General features: G+C 42.9%; 2 protein-coding genes across 2 annotated transcripts; one reads left to right on the top strand and one right to left on the bottom strand.

Moving 5' to 3' along the window:
- Window positions 1–1,709: 1,709 nt before the first annotated feature.
- Window positions 1,710–10,983, top strand: LOC124701297 (exosome complex exonuclease RRP44 homolog A-like). Its single transcript, XM_047233348.1, has 24 exons — window positions 1,710–1,818; window positions 1,891–2,028; window positions 2,113–2,270; window positions 2,809–2,864; window positions 2,968–3,090; window positions 3,192–3,322; window positions 3,430–3,670; window positions 3,754–3,901; window positions 4,276–4,516; window positions 4,659–4,815; window positions 4,890–4,958; window positions 5,852–5,977; window positions 6,100–6,152; window positions 6,704–6,810; window positions 6,933–6,987; window positions 7,092–7,191; window positions 7,271–7,382; window positions 8,026–8,146; window positions 8,253–8,312; window positions 8,406–8,511; window positions 8,998–9,093; window positions 9,176–9,257; window positions 9,439–9,504; window positions 10,599–10,983. Exons 1-24 carry the CDS (start codon window positions 1,765–1,767, stop codon window positions 10,792–10,794), a joined length of 2,796 nt encoding a protein of 931 aa, XP_047089304.1. The 5' UTR covers window positions 1,710–1,764; the 3' UTR covers window positions 10,795–10,983.
- LOC124694515 (protein PIN-LIKES 5-like) lies at window positions 10,901–13,556 on the bottom strand. The gene is made up of 11 exons (XM_047227499.1): window positions 13,411–13,556; window positions 13,187–13,341; window positions 12,997–13,076; window positions 12,784–12,908; window positions 12,568–12,689; window positions 12,294–12,497; window positions 12,080–12,199; window positions 11,912–12,012; window positions 11,771–11,823; window positions 11,462–11,647; window positions 10,901–11,360 (listed from the first exon to the last, which is right to left on the bottom strand). Exons 2-11 carry the CDS (start codon window positions 13,319–13,321, stop codon window positions 11,236–11,238), a joined length of 1,251 nt encoding a protein of 416 aa, XP_047083455.1. The 5' UTR covers window positions 13,322–13,341; window positions 13,411–13,556; the 3' UTR covers window positions 10,901–11,235.
- Between the last annotated feature and the right edge of the window lie 6,853 nt (window positions 13,557–20,409).

The following is a 20,409-nucleotide window of genomic DNA, read 5'->3' as shown; positions in this document are numbered from 1 at the left end:
TGCCAAGTTGAAGGCCGAGCTTGACATGAGGATGATCGCACTCAAACAAGCCAAGGCCATGAAGGATCTCTTGGCCGAGGAGAGGGATATCATGATGATGCGCACCGACGGCATGGACGAGAATCAACTGGCGTGGTGGAAGGAGACCAAGACGGACATCATGGCAAGGAAAAAGGCTGCGCGTGAAGCTCGTGCTGCAAGTGCTCAAGGTGAGTCTCCGGCGAGTGGTGGCGCCGCTGGCGATGGACTCGTTTATGGTTGATCACATTTGGGAACTTTCGTGGCTTGAACATTGGCCATGATCACGTTGTGATGTTAAAAACTATGAATTATGCATCACATATTTTGGATGTGCCATGTTTGATCTAAAATTGTTGTGCAAATTGTTGTCTAAACTCTGTTTTGACGGGTCGAAAACTCGTCCGAGCTAGCAGACCCTGTATCCTCTGTTTTGAGGGGTGGGGATACGAGGTCTGCTAGCTCGGACGAGTTTTCGGCCAGCGAAAAGTAAATACAGGACCCTCTACTCGCGTTTTAAGGGGCGAAAAAATACGGGGTATGTTAGAGCATGTCTAACAGGCCCCTTACTTTTCTGCCCGTATAACGCTAGAATTTCGCCCCGTATAAAAAAAATGGTCGATCAGACACCGCTCCGTCTAGCAGAACCCGTATTTGACCCCGTATATTTGTAAATTTAAAACCCCGGGAAACTTTCATTCATCATAGTTCGTCGATCATACATAGGAATCGACGTACCTACATACAAAATGCGCGATCATGGATCGCGACTTCTAGTCCGGAGAGGTAGACGATGGTCGCCGCTGCGCCCGCGCCTCCGCCTCTCCGCACGGCGGCGATGGCCGCCGCCCTTTCTTCCTCCTCCGCCGCTTCCTTCTCGGCGGCGTCCTTGGAGGAGTCTTGGATCGCCTTCTCGAAGGCGGCGTCCTCGTCTTCCTCCTCCTCCTCCCCGTCGAGAGGGCACCTCCGCCGTTGGTGCTCCCGATGGTCGCCCTCCACGCCTCGCTCACCTCGGCGCCGGGCGCTCCCACTCGGCGAGCCACGCCGAGAACTTCCGCCCGCTCATCGGCTTGAGCGGCGGGTCCTCGTGGTACCGGCGGCCGCCCCGCGCGAAGTCGATGAGCTTCTCGGGACGTACAAGGCGCCGTCGTACTTGCAGGCCGCGCGACGGCTGCCGGCGGCGGATCTTTGCACTGCCGCCGCCACGCTTCCTCTACGGTGTCCGGCGAGCGGGATCGCCTCGATCCGCTCGCCGGCGAGGCGCCATCGCGGCGGCGGGAGTCCATGCGAGGCTTGGGGGTGGAATGCGGCGCGGGGAGCGGCTAATTGCTCGCCGGAGCGGGAGGAGGAGAGGCGGCGGCGCACGGCGGAGCTAGGGTTGCGAGTGAGGGTTAACCCTCGCTCGCACCTGCGCCCACTATATGTACGGGGCGACGGGGCCGATTTCCTGGGCCCCGTATTCCGCCGATACGGACCGGCCCGAATACGGGGCCTGCTAGACGCCCAAAATCGTTCCGGCTCCGTATCCCGCCGGAATTTTACGGGGTGGGCGGGTTATACGGGCCTGTTAGACCTGCTCTTAGACATGCTCTAAGCTCAACCCAGTAAGCCTGCCACGCCGCACCAAACCTATTAAACCCCCGTACGCCGCCGCCGCCGCCATTCGCCGCCGAAGGTCTGCCTGTACCCTATCCCTCCCAGCAACCGCCGCCGCCGCTTCGCCTGCGCCCCGCCGACCTCGCCAACATGCTGCAGAGCAAGTCCTTCGTGAAGAAGACAAAGCAAGGGCGCGTCGTCAAGGTCACCACTCGGTCGCACCACCACCCCCACCCCGCCGAAACCCTAGCTAACCCCGTCTCCCCGTCTGCGCAGGTGGTCCGGGAGCACTACCTCCGCGACGACATCCCCTGCGGCGCCGCCTCCTGCTCCTCCTGCGACGCGGCCGCGCGCCGCCTCAACGCCGACGCGGCAGCCATCCTCGTCATCGACACCAACGTCGTGCTCCACCAGGTGCCCCTGCTCCCCCGCCCCCCACTTCTCGTATTTGTAAGGGTTGGGGGCTCCGATTGCTGATGCTCTGAGTGGTTGCTGCAGATCGATTTGCTGGAGAATCCAGCGATTGAAGATGTCGTCGTGCTCTCGGTGGTGCTGGACGAAGTGAAGAATAAGAACCTCTCCGTGTACAACAGGCTCAAGGCCCTATGCACCAACACGGCTCGAAGGTTCTTCGTCTTCACCAACGAACACCACAGGTACGCCGTCCTGAATTCTACATTGGGTTCTCCCAAACCCCAATGCTTGTTTCCATTAGTTGGGTGTGGATTTAGCATCTGGTACAGTTTTTGTTAGTTCCTAATAATATAAGCAAAACAAGTTCAGATTCCTAGCTGATGGACTGGTGAGGACAAACAACCGCAGTAGTTTTGGAAGTATTTTCCTCTAGGAATAAGTCACTGAGATATCACTCCTGCATCTCTTCTCATGTGGAGTAACAATGCTGATGTGGAGTAAATTCTCTAAATTGGGCCAAGTTGATTTTGCCTTAACTCAAAGTGTGTTCAAGTGGTGTTCCCTCCAAATGGCATAGCATCCTTTATGTAATTGCATCTGTAAAACTTCTCTGTAAAAGCAGCACCCACAAACGTGAAAGTATCAACCTGCTACAGTTTTGTCCTTCTGATTTTATATTTAGATGTGCTAGCTGCTCATATCAGAACTTTCTTCTTAGCATTAGCGATGTTAGTCTTTTCTGTTCACATGATTAGGATTACTAATTTACTGAAAAAACAGGGATACTTACATCAAAGAGATGGCCGGGGAGAGCCCGAATGATCGTAATGATAGAGGTACGTAGCTGCTCTATTTATGTTGGGTATACCTCATATCAGTTATTCTGTAGGCATTTTTATGCATCCTCTCCTCTTTACTGGACATTTCTTGCCTATTCAGCAATCCGTGTTGCTGCACGTTGGTACCAAAGTCATCTTGGTGACAGTGCCAGAGTGTTGCTTGTTACAAATGATCGAGATAACAAACGAAAAGCTACCGAAGAAGGTCTAAATGCAGAGACAGGTGCTATTTGGATATTCTGTTACATAACCTAATAGCTGAACCCTTTACAATACTGACTTAATGATTTTATGGTAGTCTCATCATAATATTTCTGGTTCCAGTTGAGTCATATGTAAGATCGCTTGCACAGCCTGGTTTGCTTGATTTGGTGGTTGTTCCAACTAGCGGAGATATTACCATGGAAGATGCAGAAGATCTTAGACCATCCAAAAGGAAAGTAATTTACATTGAGGTATACCAAGTCATTAACGATGCAATTTCCTTTTTTGCATCCTCGATATAATAATGAATAACCATCTAGTCTTAAATGTAATGTATGCTCTCCTGATAATATTGCAGCATAAACCTATGTCAGAAATTACATCTGGTCTACGTTGTGGTATTTACCATCAAGGGAAGCTTCGAGTTAATCGGTACAATCCATTTGAAGCATATGTTGGAAGTGAGAGCATCGGCGATGAGATTATTATCCGTGGCCGTTCAAATATGAACAGGGCCTTTGATGGAGATATAGTTTCTGTTGAACTTCTGCCACAAGATCAATGGCATGAGACGAAGTCATTTATTGCAGATGATGATGGTATGTTTTTCAATCTTGGACGTATCTCATTTTCCTTATCTGATCTTATTTTTCTTACTCAATGGATGTTTCTGTTATTTCAGAAGATGATAATGAAGGGGATGTCCGTTTGGCTCCAGATAGTGCGGATGATGCTCCACGAAACACCAATTCCACGCAATCAACAGTTGCTTCTGTCTCCAGCAGACCAGTTGGACGTGTTGTTGGTATCATCAAACGGAATTGGAATTCGTGAGTTTTAGATGTTCTTAATAATGCTTATGTAATTATAATCTACTTATCTGCCAAATGCCCTCTGAAAATGCACAATTCATGCAATCAATGCAAACATACTCATACGGATCGACCTGGTTCTTTCACTTACGTTCACATGCCTAATAGTGTATGGGTTTAACTACTGTTGTGAAGTTATGACCTTAGAAGATGTACAATTATGCAATCATTTTTAAATGATGCATGGGTTTAACTAGTAGTCTTGACAAGCAAGTTTTTATTTATTTTTCATGCATTTCTTACTGTCTTTGGTTGGTTAGGCATAGATCACTATCTGTAAGTTTTTGTTTCAGCTTCTGCACTTTGATACATAAAATGCTTGTATACTGCAGGTATTGTGGATCCTTGGAGCCAATGCCCATGCCTGCTGGTAGCGGGGGCGTTGCTCATGCTCTATTTGTGTCGAAAGATCGTAGAATTCCTAAGATCCGGATTCAAACTAGACAGCTGGGGAATCTTTTAAATAAAAGGATTGTCGTTGCAGTTGACTCCTGGGATGTCATGTCTAGATACCCATCAGGACACTATGTAAGGACTATAGGAGATATTGGCGACAAAGAAACCGAAACAGAGGCAAGTTTCTATACCTAATATTTATTACAAGAAGTCAGTTACTACGTAGGAGCTGCAGTAGCCTACCTTACCCGAACTAATGGCTGCATGTAGATCATACATTTGATGCTAGCATGCTAAGTGATGTTTACATATGAAACAGGTTGTCCTAATAGAGAATGATATTAACACAAGACCTTTCTCTACACAAGTCCTTGCTTGTTTGCCATCTTTGCCTTGGACATTATCACCTGAGGATTTGGCTAATCCCAATAGGCAAGACCTGCGGCAAGTGAGAGTCTTTAGTGTGGACCCACCTGGTGAGTTTACCATGATAAGTGTACCCTTTTCTTCTGTAGTTGGATTGACTGAATACCATCCAATTGCCATTTAGGTTGTAGGGATATTGATGATGCACTACATTGCACGCCACTTCCAAATGGGAATTTTGAAGTTGGAGTTCGTATCCTTTATATATTTCCCTCTCAGCTACTCAGTTCAAGTTTGGAATGCAAGTCAATCTTATGCTCTTGCTTTTGAATTTGTACTTCTCTACATTTGACTTAATATTTCCCTTATCACTTCCTTTTACTTTATGATAGCTTCGCTTGTGTAAATTGCTTATCGGATCTGTTGCATCTGCTTTGGGCTTGAGCTCCATAAGATTGATTGGTTAATTGTAACATGTGGACCAAATCATGCTCTTTAGTTCTATTTATGTTGAGAAAACTCAATTTGTAAATCCTTTCAGTTGATAGATCAATTTTCTTTTCAAGGGGATTACTCGATTTCAATTACTAATACGAAATGCCACCTTCCTGGTTGGCAGGAATACTTAAATGACATAAAGTAGACGGATATAATTTCCGTATGGAAAATGGCTTCACGGCCATTCATAATAGTTTTATGTAGGCAGTATATATGGCTTGCCAGCTAGGATTAAAGATGAGGCGGTGGAAGAGTTAATGAAGAGAGAGATGAAGGTCATATCTCATGTAAGATAACAACAAATTGGATGCTGAAGAACAGAACTAGATACAACAGGTAATAATGATGCACCGGGGAGGGTTGTATCTACACATTCGTAACATGCATTCTCTCACCGATACAAGCTATGTATATAAATCATTGGGAATGCCCTGAGCATTGCAGATGTAATATAGGCAGTTTTGTGATGCTAGCAAGCCCTTATGTCCCAGCTACAAACTAATTTATCTGACCTTGGTTCATGAAAGCTATCTGTCGCAGATTGGATAGGAGGCTCATGTGAGACCCATCACTTTCATTCCATTTCATGCACCTTGTATACTGTTTCTATTGATGTGGAGATTGCAGTTCTTAACTTGGACCGACCAGATATTGCCGATGTCACTAATTTTGTCCATCCTGGTACTCCTCTTGACGAGGAGGCTTCACAAAGGGCAACTTCTGTTTATCTTGTTGGACAACGGATTGACATGCTTCCAAAGCCTCTAACTGAAGGTATCACTGTTGGCATACACAGCAGTGGAGCATTCCTTATTGAATTTGGCAATACTCAAGTTAATGTCAATACATATGAGTGGAAGTGACTGATGTTTTTTCTGAATTATGTTGTTCTCCAGATGTTTGTTCTCTTCGTGCTGATACTGCAAGGCTTGCATTCTCTGTCATTTGGGTAAGTCTAGTTCATGAATTTGTGTTGTTGGGATGTCAATTTGTCGGACATAAGAGGATTAATTTAGTCATTATGTTTCTGCTCTTATTGAATAAGGTATTGTGTGAACCAGATGTCCACAATACCTTGTCCTACTAGCTTTATGAACGCATATTGTGCATACTATATTCAATTTCAGAGACAATGGATGACTCAACATGTCTTCCGTTTCAGCCTTCGCTAAGATTTTTCGTCGGTGTACACCCTAGCCTTTTAGTTTATTGTTGTTTCATTTTTTTCTTGTGAACGCACATATGAATAAGTAGTGTTGTGGTGCTGTACTTTCTCTCAAAGGAAAACCATCTCTAAGACCTGTTGCGTGTAGTGTGCGTAAAAGCTTACTAACTTAGATTCATTTCTGATCTTGTGGTACCATGAGCAGAGTATTATTGTCATCTGCCTTTGGCATTTCCTTTTCATTCTCTTGTATCTTGAAGTGATAAAAATGTCAAATGAACATGCTAATACTTGAATCTTGGTGCTGTGGTGTTTCTGGAATGTTCTGGGTACAGGAAATGACACCTGATGCTCATATCATAGCTACAAGATATACAAAGAGTGTTATCCAGTCTTGTGCTGCAATGTCTTATGTGGAAGCCCAAGCAAGAATGGATGACAGGTGCTTTCTGGCCTTCAACCTTCTCAGTTTGACCATACTTAGATGTGAAAATACAATTCTAAGTGGTCTAGTAGGTCAAAAACATTATCATAAGATTGATCATTTCCCCTTGAATTTTCCAGCCGTATGGTCGACCCACTGACTGTAGACTTGCGGAACTTAAATTCATTAGCAAAGGTTTGCTCTTTTGTTATCCTATCTCGTACCTCAATAAATAATCTTGTCAATTGATATTTGCTATCAGTACTACTATTAGGCTTATGTTTTCAATGCTTATTTAGATAATGAGACATCGGCGTTGCGAAAGGGGGGCTCTGACTCTTGCTTCAGCAGAAGTCAAATTCGAAATTGATAGCGAAACTCATGATCCTCTTGACATAGGTATGCAGATTTGTAAACCTGACTGAACCATTTCTATGCCTGTGGTATGAATATAAGTGCTTACACTTAAGCTCAACAGGAATCTATCAAATTCGTGAGGCAAATCAAATGATTGAAGAGTTCATGTTGGCAGCGAATATTTCTGTTGCTGAGAAGATTTTGCAGCACTATCCCTTGTGTTCATTGCTACGGTACACATTTGCTATGTCCTTGTTAAGTTGTTATATCTTGTCACGTTCAGATCAGATTTAGATCACCATTCTGGTAGTGCAGCCAAATATATCTGGATTCCTAGGAAATATCCTGGAAAATGTTTTTCACATCTTATTCATAATTGAGCACACTTTTTGACCTGTTGACCTGATCATCCAAACCATATAGAGCCAGACTTCCAGAGTTGATTAGGTGCAATCATGAAATAACCCGTAGCTCCAATGAGGCAGGGTGCCAAATTATTATGTTTATGACATCTCCTAATGTTGCATAATCCCTCCGTCTCATGAAACTTGTCTTAACTTTGTCGAAATTTGGATGTATCTAGACAATATTTAGCATCTAGATTCACTCAAGTTTAAACAAAGTTAAGACAAGTTTCATGAGGCGGAGGGAGTAGATATGATCGCTGAAGAAGGTTGGCACATATTGCAGATTTAGAAAAAAACGTGCAGCCACCAACTTGTTTTTCTGCCAAGGAATTGTTTTAAGAATTTATTTGTATCTTTTATGTTTTCCAAGATTTATGCAGTAATAGCGCACTACTTTTCTCTTATAGCTGATGGATCATTTGAACCTTACCTTTTCTCAACCTGCTAATTTTCCTTTGATTGGCATCAGGCGTCATCCTAGCCCAACAAAGGAGATGCTCGAGCCATTACTCCGTACTGCCTCTTCTGTTGGCCTAAATCTGGACGCGTCATCCTCAAAAGCATTAGCTGAATCACTTGATAATGCAAAGGTATTTTACTGTAGGGAGCACTTCACTTTTAGGCGACACTGCTATGTAGCTGGACAGTATCTGTTTGGAGCATTATATTGACCTGTCGTTACTTCTTGACTCGCAGAGAGATGACCCATACTTCAACAAGCTTATCAGGATTTTGGCAACTAGATGCATGACACAAGTAAGATAGCTATAGTGAAGCTTGCTACATATCAGCTTTTAGTGATTGGAACTATATACATACAAGTTATAACTTCCCTCTTGCAACACACAGGCAGTTTATTTTTGCAGTGGAGATATGAGCTTGTCTGAGTATTACCATTATGGTCTCGCATCTGCTCTTTACACTCATTTCACTTCTCCTATTCGCAGATATGCAGGTCAGTTTTCCTCCTCCCTTGGGTACTTTGATGCTAAAATATATCAGTCCCTCGGATCCATAATAAGTGTCTTGCTTTTAGTTCAAATTGAACTAAAACCACGACACTAACTATGGATTGGAGGGAGTACTTGAATTTGACTGATGATTGTTGTGTACGCAAGATATTTGAACATGTTACTAGTCCAGCTTATGTTCTAAACTACTAATTAGCTTACTGGGGAAGTTCAGTTGAAATAATTGTTTGCATGAACCTTTTACACAAAATGGAAGTTCTTTGTAACTCAGTGTAGTTTTTATAGACAAAATTAAAGGACAGGGATTATATTATGTCCACAAAGATGCATTACCTGTTGATGGTCTAGCATTTTAGTATCTCGTGCATGAACCTTGAAAGTAATTATGTGTTCCTGTCTAAGCTGTAGAAGAGAATAGGAAGCATATAAACTGTGAGGTTGGTGTCTGATTCAGTGTCCTCTCATTGCAGATGTAATTGTGCATAGGTTGCTAGCTGCTGCTCTAGATATAGCAAAACTTCCACCAATCTTTCAGGATGGTCCACAGCTCACAGGCATTGCTGACAGTAAGAAACCCAATGCACTGCTGAAGCTTTCCCTCTATATATTTTATTACTAATTTTGGTACTGACATTATTATCATCCCAGACTTGAATTATAGGCACCGAAATGCCCAGATGGCAAGCAGAGCATCTGTTGAGCTACACACCCTCATATATTTCAGGACAAGGTACGTTTTAGTTGTCAATGGCATAAAAGAGTGATAAGTTAGCAGTAGATATCAAGCTAAATTATTATTTAGACGAGAATAGTAAAAAATGGTTGAAATCTGTTATAGGAGTAAGTATATTTTCTGAATGACCCCAGTTATGATCATTAATCAATAATCATCTACACATTTTTTCGTGCAGGCCGGTCGACACTGAAGCTAGAATAGTAAAGATCAAGGCAAATGGTTTCATAGTCTTCGTTCCAAAGTATGGATCTCTCTCTCTCTCTCTCTGCATTAGACCAACAGTGAACATGCTGCTCACAAGTCAACGAGGACAAAAATTTGTTTTTTTTCCCACCAACACCAGCCCAATCATCTTATATTAACTTGAAACCAAGTGGCTGACGTACCTGAAGTAACCCAAAGTAGGATCTGCTAACTGCTACGGATTTTGAGCTTGATGTTTGTTTGTCCATTTGGTGACCAGACATGCCATATGGAAGTTGTGCTTGAACAAATTATGTGATTGCTATTTTCCTAGTTCATAATAAATATTGAGATATTGGAGCATTTTGTCGGCACATTCTGTTTTGGTTCACTACCTTAGTGAAGCCAAAAATTGGTAATGTGCATGGAGTTTGGCTAGTGCTCCCTCCATTCCAAAATTAATTGAAGTTCTAGCTTTGTCTAAGTCAAACTTCTTTAAGTTTGAGCAAGTCTATAGGAAAATATATCAACGTCCCCAGCACCGAATTAGTTCCATTAGGTTCATCACAAAATATATTGCTGTAGTATAACTTCATTCGATCAAATATATCAATAATTTGATCATGCCCTGATTTTGGTTTGTAAACATTGTGCAATGAATGAACTAAACATGCCCGATGTTTCTCTATTCTGTTCTTGATCAGTTGAGTTCTAGCCTTCTAGGTCCTGTTTGGCTGCTCGTCCTATTTGGCTGCTACAGTAAGGTTGCCAACATTTGCCACATTTTTTTTTGCAATTCATGCATAAGTTTGGTGGTTAAAATGAGCGCCATACTTGCCACACTTGAGGAAAGCTTGCCATAATTTTCTGAGTCAGTGACACATATGTCAATGTTGCATGAAAAGAATATTTGCCACAGGTGTGTCTGTGAACCAAATGACTGCCTAACTCAGTCAAACTTGACTAACTTGTTTTGTGGCAACGTATGGCAAGCTTAGTGTACCGACCAAAAAGGCACTTAGTTTTTCCAAATGCTTCTCTAATGAATAATTGTTTAACATCATCTTCAATCTGCACGTGTTTACTAGCGCTTCTTTTGTGCTGCGGGACTTGATGTATCTTACGCCATTTGTTTTTTTATAATAAAAACAGGTTTGGCATAGAAGGGCCAATCTATCTTACATCGAAGGGAGACAAAGGGGGTGACTGGGTAGTAGACGAGGTGAACCAGAAAGTAACCAAGCCCGGAGCAAACATAAGCTATGCTGTGTTGCAGAGTGTTATGATTCATATGGAAGTGGTGGAGCCTCAGGCTCACCGCCCGAAGCTGCAGCTCACCCTCATATAACAGGATGTACAAGTAAACTGTAATATTAGTGTGTCCATACAACATTGTACCAGGGTCAATTCTTTAATTCAACTTCGATGATTTTATGATACTATTGAATCAGCCATAGAATTTCTGTTTACTGAGTTGTGTGACATCTCTCTTCATTGATGCTAAAAGTCCACCATGTCCTGCTAGGCTGCTACATTCTTTTTGTCTCTGTACTGCAACTTTCCGCATGCTCGTCTAAATCTTATTTGAGTTTGTAACTTGATAATACTTGAAACATATTATAGTACCACTGTCCATAAAAGGATGTTGGAAGTTTGTCTAAGTTTGGATGTATATACACTTTTTAGTATACAGATATATCCGAATTTAGATAAATCTTCGACATTCTTTTATGAACGGAGGCAGTACAACAAATGTGCTGACTGATGCAATGTTTTACTGAAGACACGCTCAGGACACCAGTGACATGAACACAGTTGACCAGAGTGTGAGCGCCAGTGCGGCAACCAGGTGCGTCCAGAGGAAGACGATGGAGCACTCCTCTTCCCCAACATCGAACAGCTGAGCTATGGTTCCTGCAACACCGGAGAACCCAACACCTCAAAACACAGCACCCTATCACACCTCCAAACACTGGAGAACACAACACCTCATGAACTCTTGTAAGCTGGCTTACCGATGCTCATGGCTGGGGGAACTGTAGATTGCAACAGCAGAACGTAATGGTACAGGGGTGATCCTGGCAGGAACCCAAGCTCCCTGGCTGCCTTGACCACACCGATTCCACAGGCAGGAAGGATCACGAAGCGTATCACAATAATCGATATGACTACCAGAGGCTTCATCGTCGTCCTTCCTCTGCCTGGCCGTGTAGAATTTTGGTGAACAAAAATAATTAAGACATAGGTGAGGTTATATGTGTCGCAAACTTAGGCCTCGAGATGACCAAGCTGACACAAAGTTTATGACAGAGGATAAATCGTACCTTTGGTAAGGTTTCCACCGAGTATGAGGACAGTGCAAGGTATTGCAGCATCTCTGCTCCCAAGTTTGGGTTGTCAGCCAAGAGAAGGTCAGTAACAGATTTCCTCAAGATGCAACACCCAAGGAAGAAGCAGTGGTATACCCTAGTAACTGTGCAGTATCTTGGACCACTCGGAGAGGGCTGTCTTCCTCCGTAACGAGTGATTTCAGCTTATCGATTGCTCCGACAGTAAACCCTACGAGCTACAGAGTGATAGCAGTTAGATTTGAATTCTAGAGTTCATTCGGATGATCAAATGAGGTTACATACCGCGGCAACACTGGGAGGTGACCACAGTTCTTTCAGTATCTCTAGCAGCAAATCCTTTGCTCTTCTGAAATAGTGCATCAAGGTACCAGAAAGGCTGTTGGAAGGCAAGGTAGGACTAACCTACAACCCGTATTCAGAAAATGTAAGGTCCCTTCACCAGTAGTCTCTCAGTTTAGATTCTTTGAAAGTAATGAAAGGATATGCAACTGCTTACCGAGTTGTTGGAGGCATCCTCGCAAGAATCTGTAGATGACAACATGGGCAGAAAAGCGGCATAATTACCATTTTGATCTTCTCGTGAATTTTGTTCTTTTCTTATGTTATTAGTTGTAGGGTGATCATTACAGCCTTTGTTATAGAGTTGAGCAGATCTCTTCATGACGCTGTAGCTATGGGTCCAAATGAAGAAATTTCCTAGCTGCATGAATCCAAAATGTACCATGCATGATAGTCTTAGACAGAGTTAACGAGGCGGTTGTCAAGTTTACCGCCATGGACAATGAGACGTAGGAGATGCCGAGAGATTTGCAGGTGCTGGCATGACCAAAGGGGCTGTCCTCCTCGTTACAGATCGCCGGAACAATCATCAAAGGAATAGTTCCCCAGTTACCTGAAAAAATGCATGTGACTGAGGCACTGAGCACAGACAGTAGAAAACTTGCCTGAAAAAAGGAAAACAATTATGCATGTGACTCATGACTTGCCTGCTGAGCTGCAAGCAATGACAAGTCCCTGAAGATGTTCTCCTGGCCTTAGGGCCTTCACGGCCAGCCATCCCAGAGTTGCTCCGATCAGGAATATGATGCTCATGTTCACTGGCATGAACCACCTTAACTCATAAAGTTCAGTAACGAGCAATCAAATTTCATAAATTACCTGCATCAATATGTGCAAAGATTCTAGTATCTAATTCGAACCAGGAAATGATGTCCTTGAGAGTGACAGTGCCTGCCAAGCTTGAGAAGACGAGCGAGGGAACGAACACCATATAAACGACCTGCAAAAACAAATAGTTAAGTAAATAAACAAATACCACTAGTTTATGCTATGTGACTATGTCCCATCCTCTGATTGATGGGTGAAGCTTTGCTTTTAGATTCTGAATACCTTATTTATGCTCCTTCGAGCATCAGAGGTGAGGACGTTGAGCCGGCTGGACGCAAGACAAGCTCCGAGCATGCCTGCAAGGAGGACCTGCAGAACGGGCATCCACGCGACGACGAGCAGAGACCAGAACCTCATCTCGCGATATCTTGAAACCTCTGTTTCGCATCGCAGTTCAGTGCACAAATTCGCGACGTGAGTTGAGTAAGAACGAGAGAAAACTGTACCTCTCAAAGAGATCGTGCGAATGGCCGAATGCCTGCAGCTCCCCAAGAGAAACTGGTCAAGAACCCCAAGCCGCCGCCGACGATCTGCCCATGCAGCGCAACCGCTTCTTGGCTGTTATGACCGCACTGGAAGCCGCAGACGTTGCTCCGCGTGCCAAACTGCCAACCAACACCTAGATGCTTCCATCTGTGCCTCTACGCGGACGAAACATTTTGGTGTTTCCTGACGAAAGCAACATGTGTTTTGTTTGCTCAGAAATAAGGGAGAAACGACACCTTTCATTCAAGTGTTTCGTCTACTGCCGCAATGTTCCAGGCACAATATTCTTTTTTTTGAGAATTCCAGGCAGTAATAAGAACCAAATAGACAGACGCTGGGCCGTACCTGAGGCCTTGAAGTAGAAGAGGAGAGCCGACAAGCGCGCGGAGACACGGACGGCCCATTTGTGACCAAGCCCATGGGCCAGTAGACACTATCAACCTAGACTGAAGGTGGAGTCGATTATGACGAAAGACACACTCGTAGAGAATACCTTACAGGGGTCATGTGATTCGTGGAGTGTCAAACTAAAAGCACCCCACTTGTAATATTGGTGGTGTAGGCATTTTTGGTGCACCAGTATCAAAATCCTTATCACCTCCTCCGGCGCAATGACCATCGAAGAAAAGAAATAAAACAATGGTTTCGAGCTATTTGTATGTGGCCCTATTTTTCATCCATATCCTAAGCTGGGCCGGGCGCCCGGGCCGAGCCGAGCCACCAGACGTTACCTGCCTTCAAGTCACCCCTTGCTGGCTCTGGTCATAGTACTACTCCTTGGTCCATCTTTTGTTTGGGCCAAGGTTTTCGCTACCGTTCTGATTTTGTTTTGGGGGGGGGGGGGGATGAGGGAGGAGTATGTCAGAACTAAGCGATGAATTGAGAACGATAGAGGTGTATGGTTGGCTCGGCGCCTACGCTCAGCCCAAATTCAAACCAGGCCGAGATGTCAATTTACCAGAGGGGGCTGAGATATTCCGTAACCGGACGGTAACTTTGGTAATTCAACCGGTAACCAAATCCCTTGTTCGGGCACATGATGGTGTCTAGAATACATCAAATGTAGCTCAGTTGCTGAAGGACCATAGGTTGTAGCAAATGTGCTCGCCATCATGGTGGGCGGCTAGTCTTTTTTCTTTAAACGCAGGAGCGGATCTGCATAGGTTGACCCTGATGCATATGCCATCAGGGTAAAAGAAAATTTTAGTACTACTTGTGAGATTTATAAGGCAAGTGCATCAGGTTATGGTGAGAAAAGTGCATCATGGAGGGAAAATATTCAGCTACCAAGGTTGCAAGCTTGGACGTGCATCAGGAAAATTTTCAGTCCAGCTCCGCCCCTGTTTAAACGGGAGTAGCCTAGTCGATACCTCCAATTTATTTATGATAACAAGAACAATTCAATGCATGCCTCCAATATGAGCACAAGTAGTGATGATGTATACATACATAATTATGGAAAGGGCCCTCATGTTGCATCCCTCCTTTTCCCCGCAAAAAAAAAAGAAAGGGCAGCAAAAGTTCCAAGCAGTTGAGGCAATGGAGATGAACTCGAGAAGATAGCTGGATAAACAGACATATACTAGTAATGGGGCACTTGATAAAAAGGATGACATAAATCCCTATCGCCTCCTTTCGGTGCAACGAACGTGGAAGAAAAAAACAAGACAACGGCTTCAAGTTATTTGCAAGTTGCCCTCTTTCCCGTCAAGTTGGATCGGGCTGAGCCTCACGTATTAGTCATGCTGCCAGTCGCCACCGGTCTTCAAGATACCGCTTGATGGCTTGCTCCGGTTATGCACTTGCTGTACTAGTGCCGTTGGTTGTGCTCTTGGTCCATCTATGGTAAGTGTTTTCCTTCTTATTTCCCGGGATGGTCCCTGGTAATGTGCAAGTGTGTGTGCACTTGTATGGAGCATTGTACTTGTTTGGGGCATGAGGGCGTCTAGAAAACAACCTACGCCGCATTGCTATTGGGGCATTGCATACGGACATTCAGCTCGCCATCACAGTAGGCTACTGGTCGATACCTCTAATTTATGCTAAAGATGAGCTAGTCAGTGCATGTATCAAGTTATGAGTGCGATCGAGTAAGCCTCACGATCAGGCGCCCCGCACGCCATCTATGAAATTCAACGCCAGATAAAGCGCAAGAGAGTGATGCTAGCTATGAAAGCGATGCATCCACCCCCAGGTACTACTCATGAGCAACGGCAGCTATCCTATGCGCTGACCGATTCCTGCACACAATTTGCTTCTGTCTCGTTTCTACTGAAGATAAGTACGCCGAAACGAAAAATCTAGGGAAGTTTCACATCGTCTTGACTTGAAAGAGCTCTAGGAAATTCAATGCCGACTGCCCAGAGCCCCAGACAAGAACATCAGGGTGATACGAAAATTGAGCACAAAGCTCATAAAGTTAGAGGAAACCTCCACATCGTCTTAAATTCTAGGAGCATCATCATGTAATCATATACTTGTAAGTTGTAAATAAATAAAGACTTAGCATGTAAGGATGGGCATTATTGCTCTTATCTTTTTCGTCCAGTTGCAAATATTTGGATTCTCTACAGTAACACTTGCTTCCTGGTTCTTGCTAGTACCGTAAATGCGTGCTGTTTTTAAGGTGGTGTGCAGTCACATCATACTTGCAAAATTCAATTTCATTCATTTTATGGAGTATAAATCAGTACTGTATCAGGGTATAACGGCCTCTCAGATAGTTGACAGTCTCATTGTTCAGATGAACCGCGAAACCAGTTTTCAAAATCATCTACAAAAGGTGTAGTACTAAAATGTAAACTTCATTATCTCTGACGACGTTCTACCAGGACGCATTAGTAAGACTAGAACCAGTGGTCATCCGGCCTGTTTCTTCTTCATGCAACCTACCCTGCTAAACTAGTTGTCTGGACCCTCCACATTATAGGATTCCTATAATAGGAACCTTGGTAACTCCGTCCGTAATCGTAATCACAAGTTCAGAACCAAGCAATCGCCTGAGCTGGAGCAAATACGGCCACATATCCTTCAATACAAGAAATCAACCGACAACACTTTCTGTCAAAATCGAGTGATGTAGTACGAAGCAAGGTACAATTTGATATTACTATATCCTTGGCGGTGATGGATCTATAATGCAAGTATCGATAAACAAATTGAACACCTAGCACGCAAGCATTTTCGTTAATTGTTAACAATCCGGTTCTTCGCTGAACTAGCTAGATCGACTGCTTCGTTTTCGGTCACCCCTGTGACCCATCATGGTGGGTCAAAGTGTGTCCACAAAAACAATCACATACCTTTCATACTTAATTATTAATTGCATTTGGGGGTATTCCAAAGCCTATCTCTGCTGTGAGATCGAGTACACGGCTGAGTGGCCAGCCTAATGCAGACATGCCTCAGATGGAAAAGGCAATGAAGATGGCGAGTTTGCGCGATGAATCTTCCACTTCAGGTAAGTTCACAATCCCCAAACACTCTATTATTAACATTCCAGATTCTGAGATAGCTAGGAGAGCGGATCGCTTAGGTATATCTCTAGGCAAATCAGCAGGAGAGATAGGTAAATCGGTTAAAGGGCTTAAAATGGTGGAAGAAGAACGTATTCTAACGATTTTAGAGAAAAAGAATAATGACAATGAAAATATGAAGGAAGGGTTGGAGACTCTTGTATTGTCAAAAGTATCCAACCTTTGTGAAGATTTGGTGGATGAAGATGACACCACTCTTGAGTTGGATGATCATCTCGAGCATCTCAAACCGGTGGTGAAAGTGAAGAAAAGTAGGCAACGCAAAATATATGATACTAACAATATTCGCAAGAGCACTAGGAAAAGAATCAAGAAACAATGGTGATAATGCAGAACCTAAAAGGTATTAACTGGAATCCAGGAGGTTTTGGAGATACTGCTAAACATTTGTTTGTCAAAGAGGCGATTAGGGAACATAAATTAGACTTCATAGCTTTGTTGGAAACTGGAAGATCTAATTTCTCGATTCCATTTTTGAACCAATTGGCAGCGGGATATAATTTCTCTTGCTTTTGTTTACCACCACACGGTCGCTCAGGAGGTATTCTAGTGGGAATAAACTCCGATACGCTACAAGTGGTAAAAGTAAGTACATTAAAATTTTGTGTTAAACTACATATTAAATGTAAGAATGATGGTTTTGAATGGATCCTGGTGCCGGTCTATGGGGCTGCCCAAGATGAGCACAAGGCAGAATTCTTGGCTGAATTAGTGAGAACTTGTGAATCTGAAACACTACCTATGTTGGTAGGTGGTGATTTCAATATTATTCGTAAGCGTGAGGAGAAAAATAATGATAATTTCAAAGCGCGTTGGCCCTTTGTTTTTAATGCAATTATTGAACACTTGAACTTGCGTGAAATTGCTCTTACTGGAAGACAATTTACATGGGCGAGTAGAAGAATTGAGCCTACATATGAGAAGTTAGATAGAGTTCTAGCATCAATCTCATGGGAACAAAAATTCCCTTTGGTAACTGTTAGAGCCTTAACTAGAGCTGATTCTGATCATACTCCAATAGTAATTGATTCAGGGGTAAAAGCACACCTGGGTAATCAAGCAAAATTCTCTTTTGAGTTACATTGGTTGCGTCAAGAGGGTTTCTTTGATATGATAGTAAAGGAGTGGAATTCAGCTATAGGTGGAGCTACTCCAATGGATATCTGGTTGAATAAGTTAAGACATATACGACGTTTTCTTAGAGGATGGGCAAAGAACCAGAGTGGAAAGTATAGAAAAGAAAAAGAACGATTATTAAATATCATTGATAATCTGGACTTGAAAGCCGAAACAAATCGATTGAATACAAATGAAACGGAAGAACTAAAAAAGGCAAATGAGAGGCTGAACAAATTAAGAAGGGATGAGGAATCGAAATGGGCCCAGAGAGCGAAGGTTAAACATATTCAGGAAGGGGGTAATAATACGAGATATTTCCACCTAATAGCAAATGGTAAACACCGAAAGAAGAAAATCTTCCAACTTGAACAACAAGAGGGGAGATTGTTGGGGAAGATAATCTAAAGGTCTATATTACGGAATTCTATAAGAAATTGTTTGGAGCACCCAGTCCAACAAATATTTCTTTAAGTGAAGAGGAGGCTCATGATATTACACAGATCTCGGCAATTGAGAATGAAATTTTAACGGCCCCTTTTACTGAAGAGGAGGTTCGTCAAGCTATTTCTCAGATGGAACTAAACAAAGCTCCGGGGCCAGATGGGTTTCCAGCTGAGTTCTATCAGCATTTTTGGGAAGTAATAAAGCATGATCTGATGGCCCTTTTTTCTCAGTTTTCTAACGGGGATTTGCCCCTATATAAACTGAATTTTGGGGTTATCACATTATTACCCAAGAAAGGAAATGCGGTTCAGATTCAACAATATAGACCTATCTGTTTACTAAATGTTTGTTTCAAAATATTCACTAAGGTTGGTACTAATCGCATATCGGGGATTGCCCCAAGGGTAATTAAGCCGACCCAAACTGCATTCATGCCAGGTAGGAATATTTTGGAAGGGGTAGTCATACTCCATGAAACAATTCACGAGTTACATACGAAGAAGATGGATGGTGTCTTATTTAAGATAGATTTCGAAAAAGTATATGACAAAGTGAAATGGCCCTTTTTACAACAAACATTACGAATGAAAGGTTTTACTCAAGAATGGGGTAGATTAGTACAACATTTTGTTCAAGGTGGTAGTGTTGGTGTGAAGGTGAATGATGATATTGGTCATTATTTCCAAACAAAAAAAGGCTTAAGGCAAGGGGATCCGCTGTCTCCAATGCTTTTTAATATTGTAGTGGATATGCTTGCCATCTTAATTGAGCGAGCCAAAGAAGATGGTCAGGTTGGAGGACTCATTCCACATTTGGTTGAGGGAGGTCTCTCTATACTACAGTATGCTGATGATACTATCCTTTTTTTGGAGCATGACTTAAACAAAGCAGTTAATATGAAATTAATTTTGTGTCTCTTTGAAGAATTATCGGGACTCAAGATTAATTTTCATAAGAGTGAGATTTTTTGTTTTGGCAAGGCAAAGGAGGAGGAGGAACAGTACAAACAGATCTTTGGATGTGATGGTGGACAACTCCCCTTTAGATACTTAGGTATTCCAATCCATTACAAGAAACTCAAGAACTCTGAATGGTATCCGGTAGAAACAAGGTTTGAGAGTAAATTAGGATGCTGGAAAGGGAAGTTATTATCCTATGGTGATAGGTTAGTGCTTATCAATTCAGTACTAACTAGCTTACCGATGTTTATGTTATCTTTCCTTCAAATACCTGTTGGGGTAAGAAAACGTTTGGACCACTATAGATCTAGATTCTTTTGGCTGTCCGACGAAACAAAAGAAAATACCGGCTTACAAAATAGAACATTGTTTGTCGACCTAAAGATCAGGGAGTCTTAGGTATTGAAGTCCTAGAAATCAAAAACAGATGTTTATTGAGTAAATGACTGTTTAAACTTCTTAATGAGAATGGGGTGTGGCAGGAATTGCTACATAATAAATATCTGAGACATAAGACATTATCGGAGGTTCATGCGAGACCTATTGACTCGCCTTTCTGGAAAGGACTAATGGAGGTCAAACAGGAGTTTTTTTCCAGGGGTTTTTTCAAGGTGGGTAATGGTAACAGTACTCGTTTTTGGGAAGATACCTGGTTAGGCAAGACTTCGTTGGCCCAACAGTACCCGTCACTATATAATATTGTCCACCATAAGAATATCACGGTCGCACAAGTTCTTGGTCAATCGCCTTTGAATATTACATTTCGAAGATTGCTAAATGGTAATAAGTGGTCTTCCTGGTTACAACTATGTCGGAAATTAATGATGGTGCATCTGAATGAAGATGAGGATCTTTTTATTTGGAATTTGACATCTAATGGTTTGTTTACAGTGAAGTCGAT

The sequence above is a fragment of the Lolium rigidum genome, chromosome 3, assembly GCF_022539505.1.
Source record: "Lolium rigidum isolate FL_2022 chromosome 3, APGP_CSIRO_Lrig_0.1, whole genome shotgun sequence".
NCBI classification, from domain to species: domain Eukaryota; kingdom Viridiplantae; phylum Streptophyta; class Magnoliopsida; order Poales; family Poaceae; genus Lolium; species Lolium rigidum.
The sequence above is the reverse complement of the archived record's forward strand: the minus strand, read 5'-3'. Positions and strand labels throughout refer to the sequence as shown.

What these genes read in the sequence shown, in the direction of transcription:
- LOC124701297 (XM_047233348.1), top strand. Translation starts at nt 1,765, where the DNA reads ATGCTGCAGAGCAAGTCCTTCGTGAAGAAGACAAAGCAAGGGCGCGTC. An exon ending in TCATGATCCTCTTGACATAG is followed by an intron (nt 7,192 to 7,270) that starts GTATGCAGATTT and finishes TAAGCTCAACAG; the next exon opens with GAATCTATCAAATTCGTGAG. An exon ending in CTCATATATTTCAGGACAAG is followed by an intron (nt 9,258 to 9,438) that starts GTACGTTTTAGT and finishes TTTTTCGTGCAG; the next exon opens with GCCGGTCGACACTGAAGCTA.
- LOC124694515 (XM_047227499.1), bottom strand. Translation starts at nt 13,321, where the DNA reads ATGAGGTTCTGGTCTCTGCTCGTCGTCGCGTGGATGCCCGTTCTGCAG. An exon ending in CTCAAGGACATCATTTCCTG is followed by an intron (nt 12,909 to 12,996) that starts GTTCGAATTAGA and finishes TTATGAGTTAAG; the next exon opens with GTGGTTCATGCCAGTGAACA. An exon ending in CGGTGGAAACCTTACCAAAG is followed by an intron (nt 11,648 to 11,770) that starts GTACGATTTATC and finishes CTACACGGCCAG; the next exon opens with GCAGAGGAAGGACGACGATG.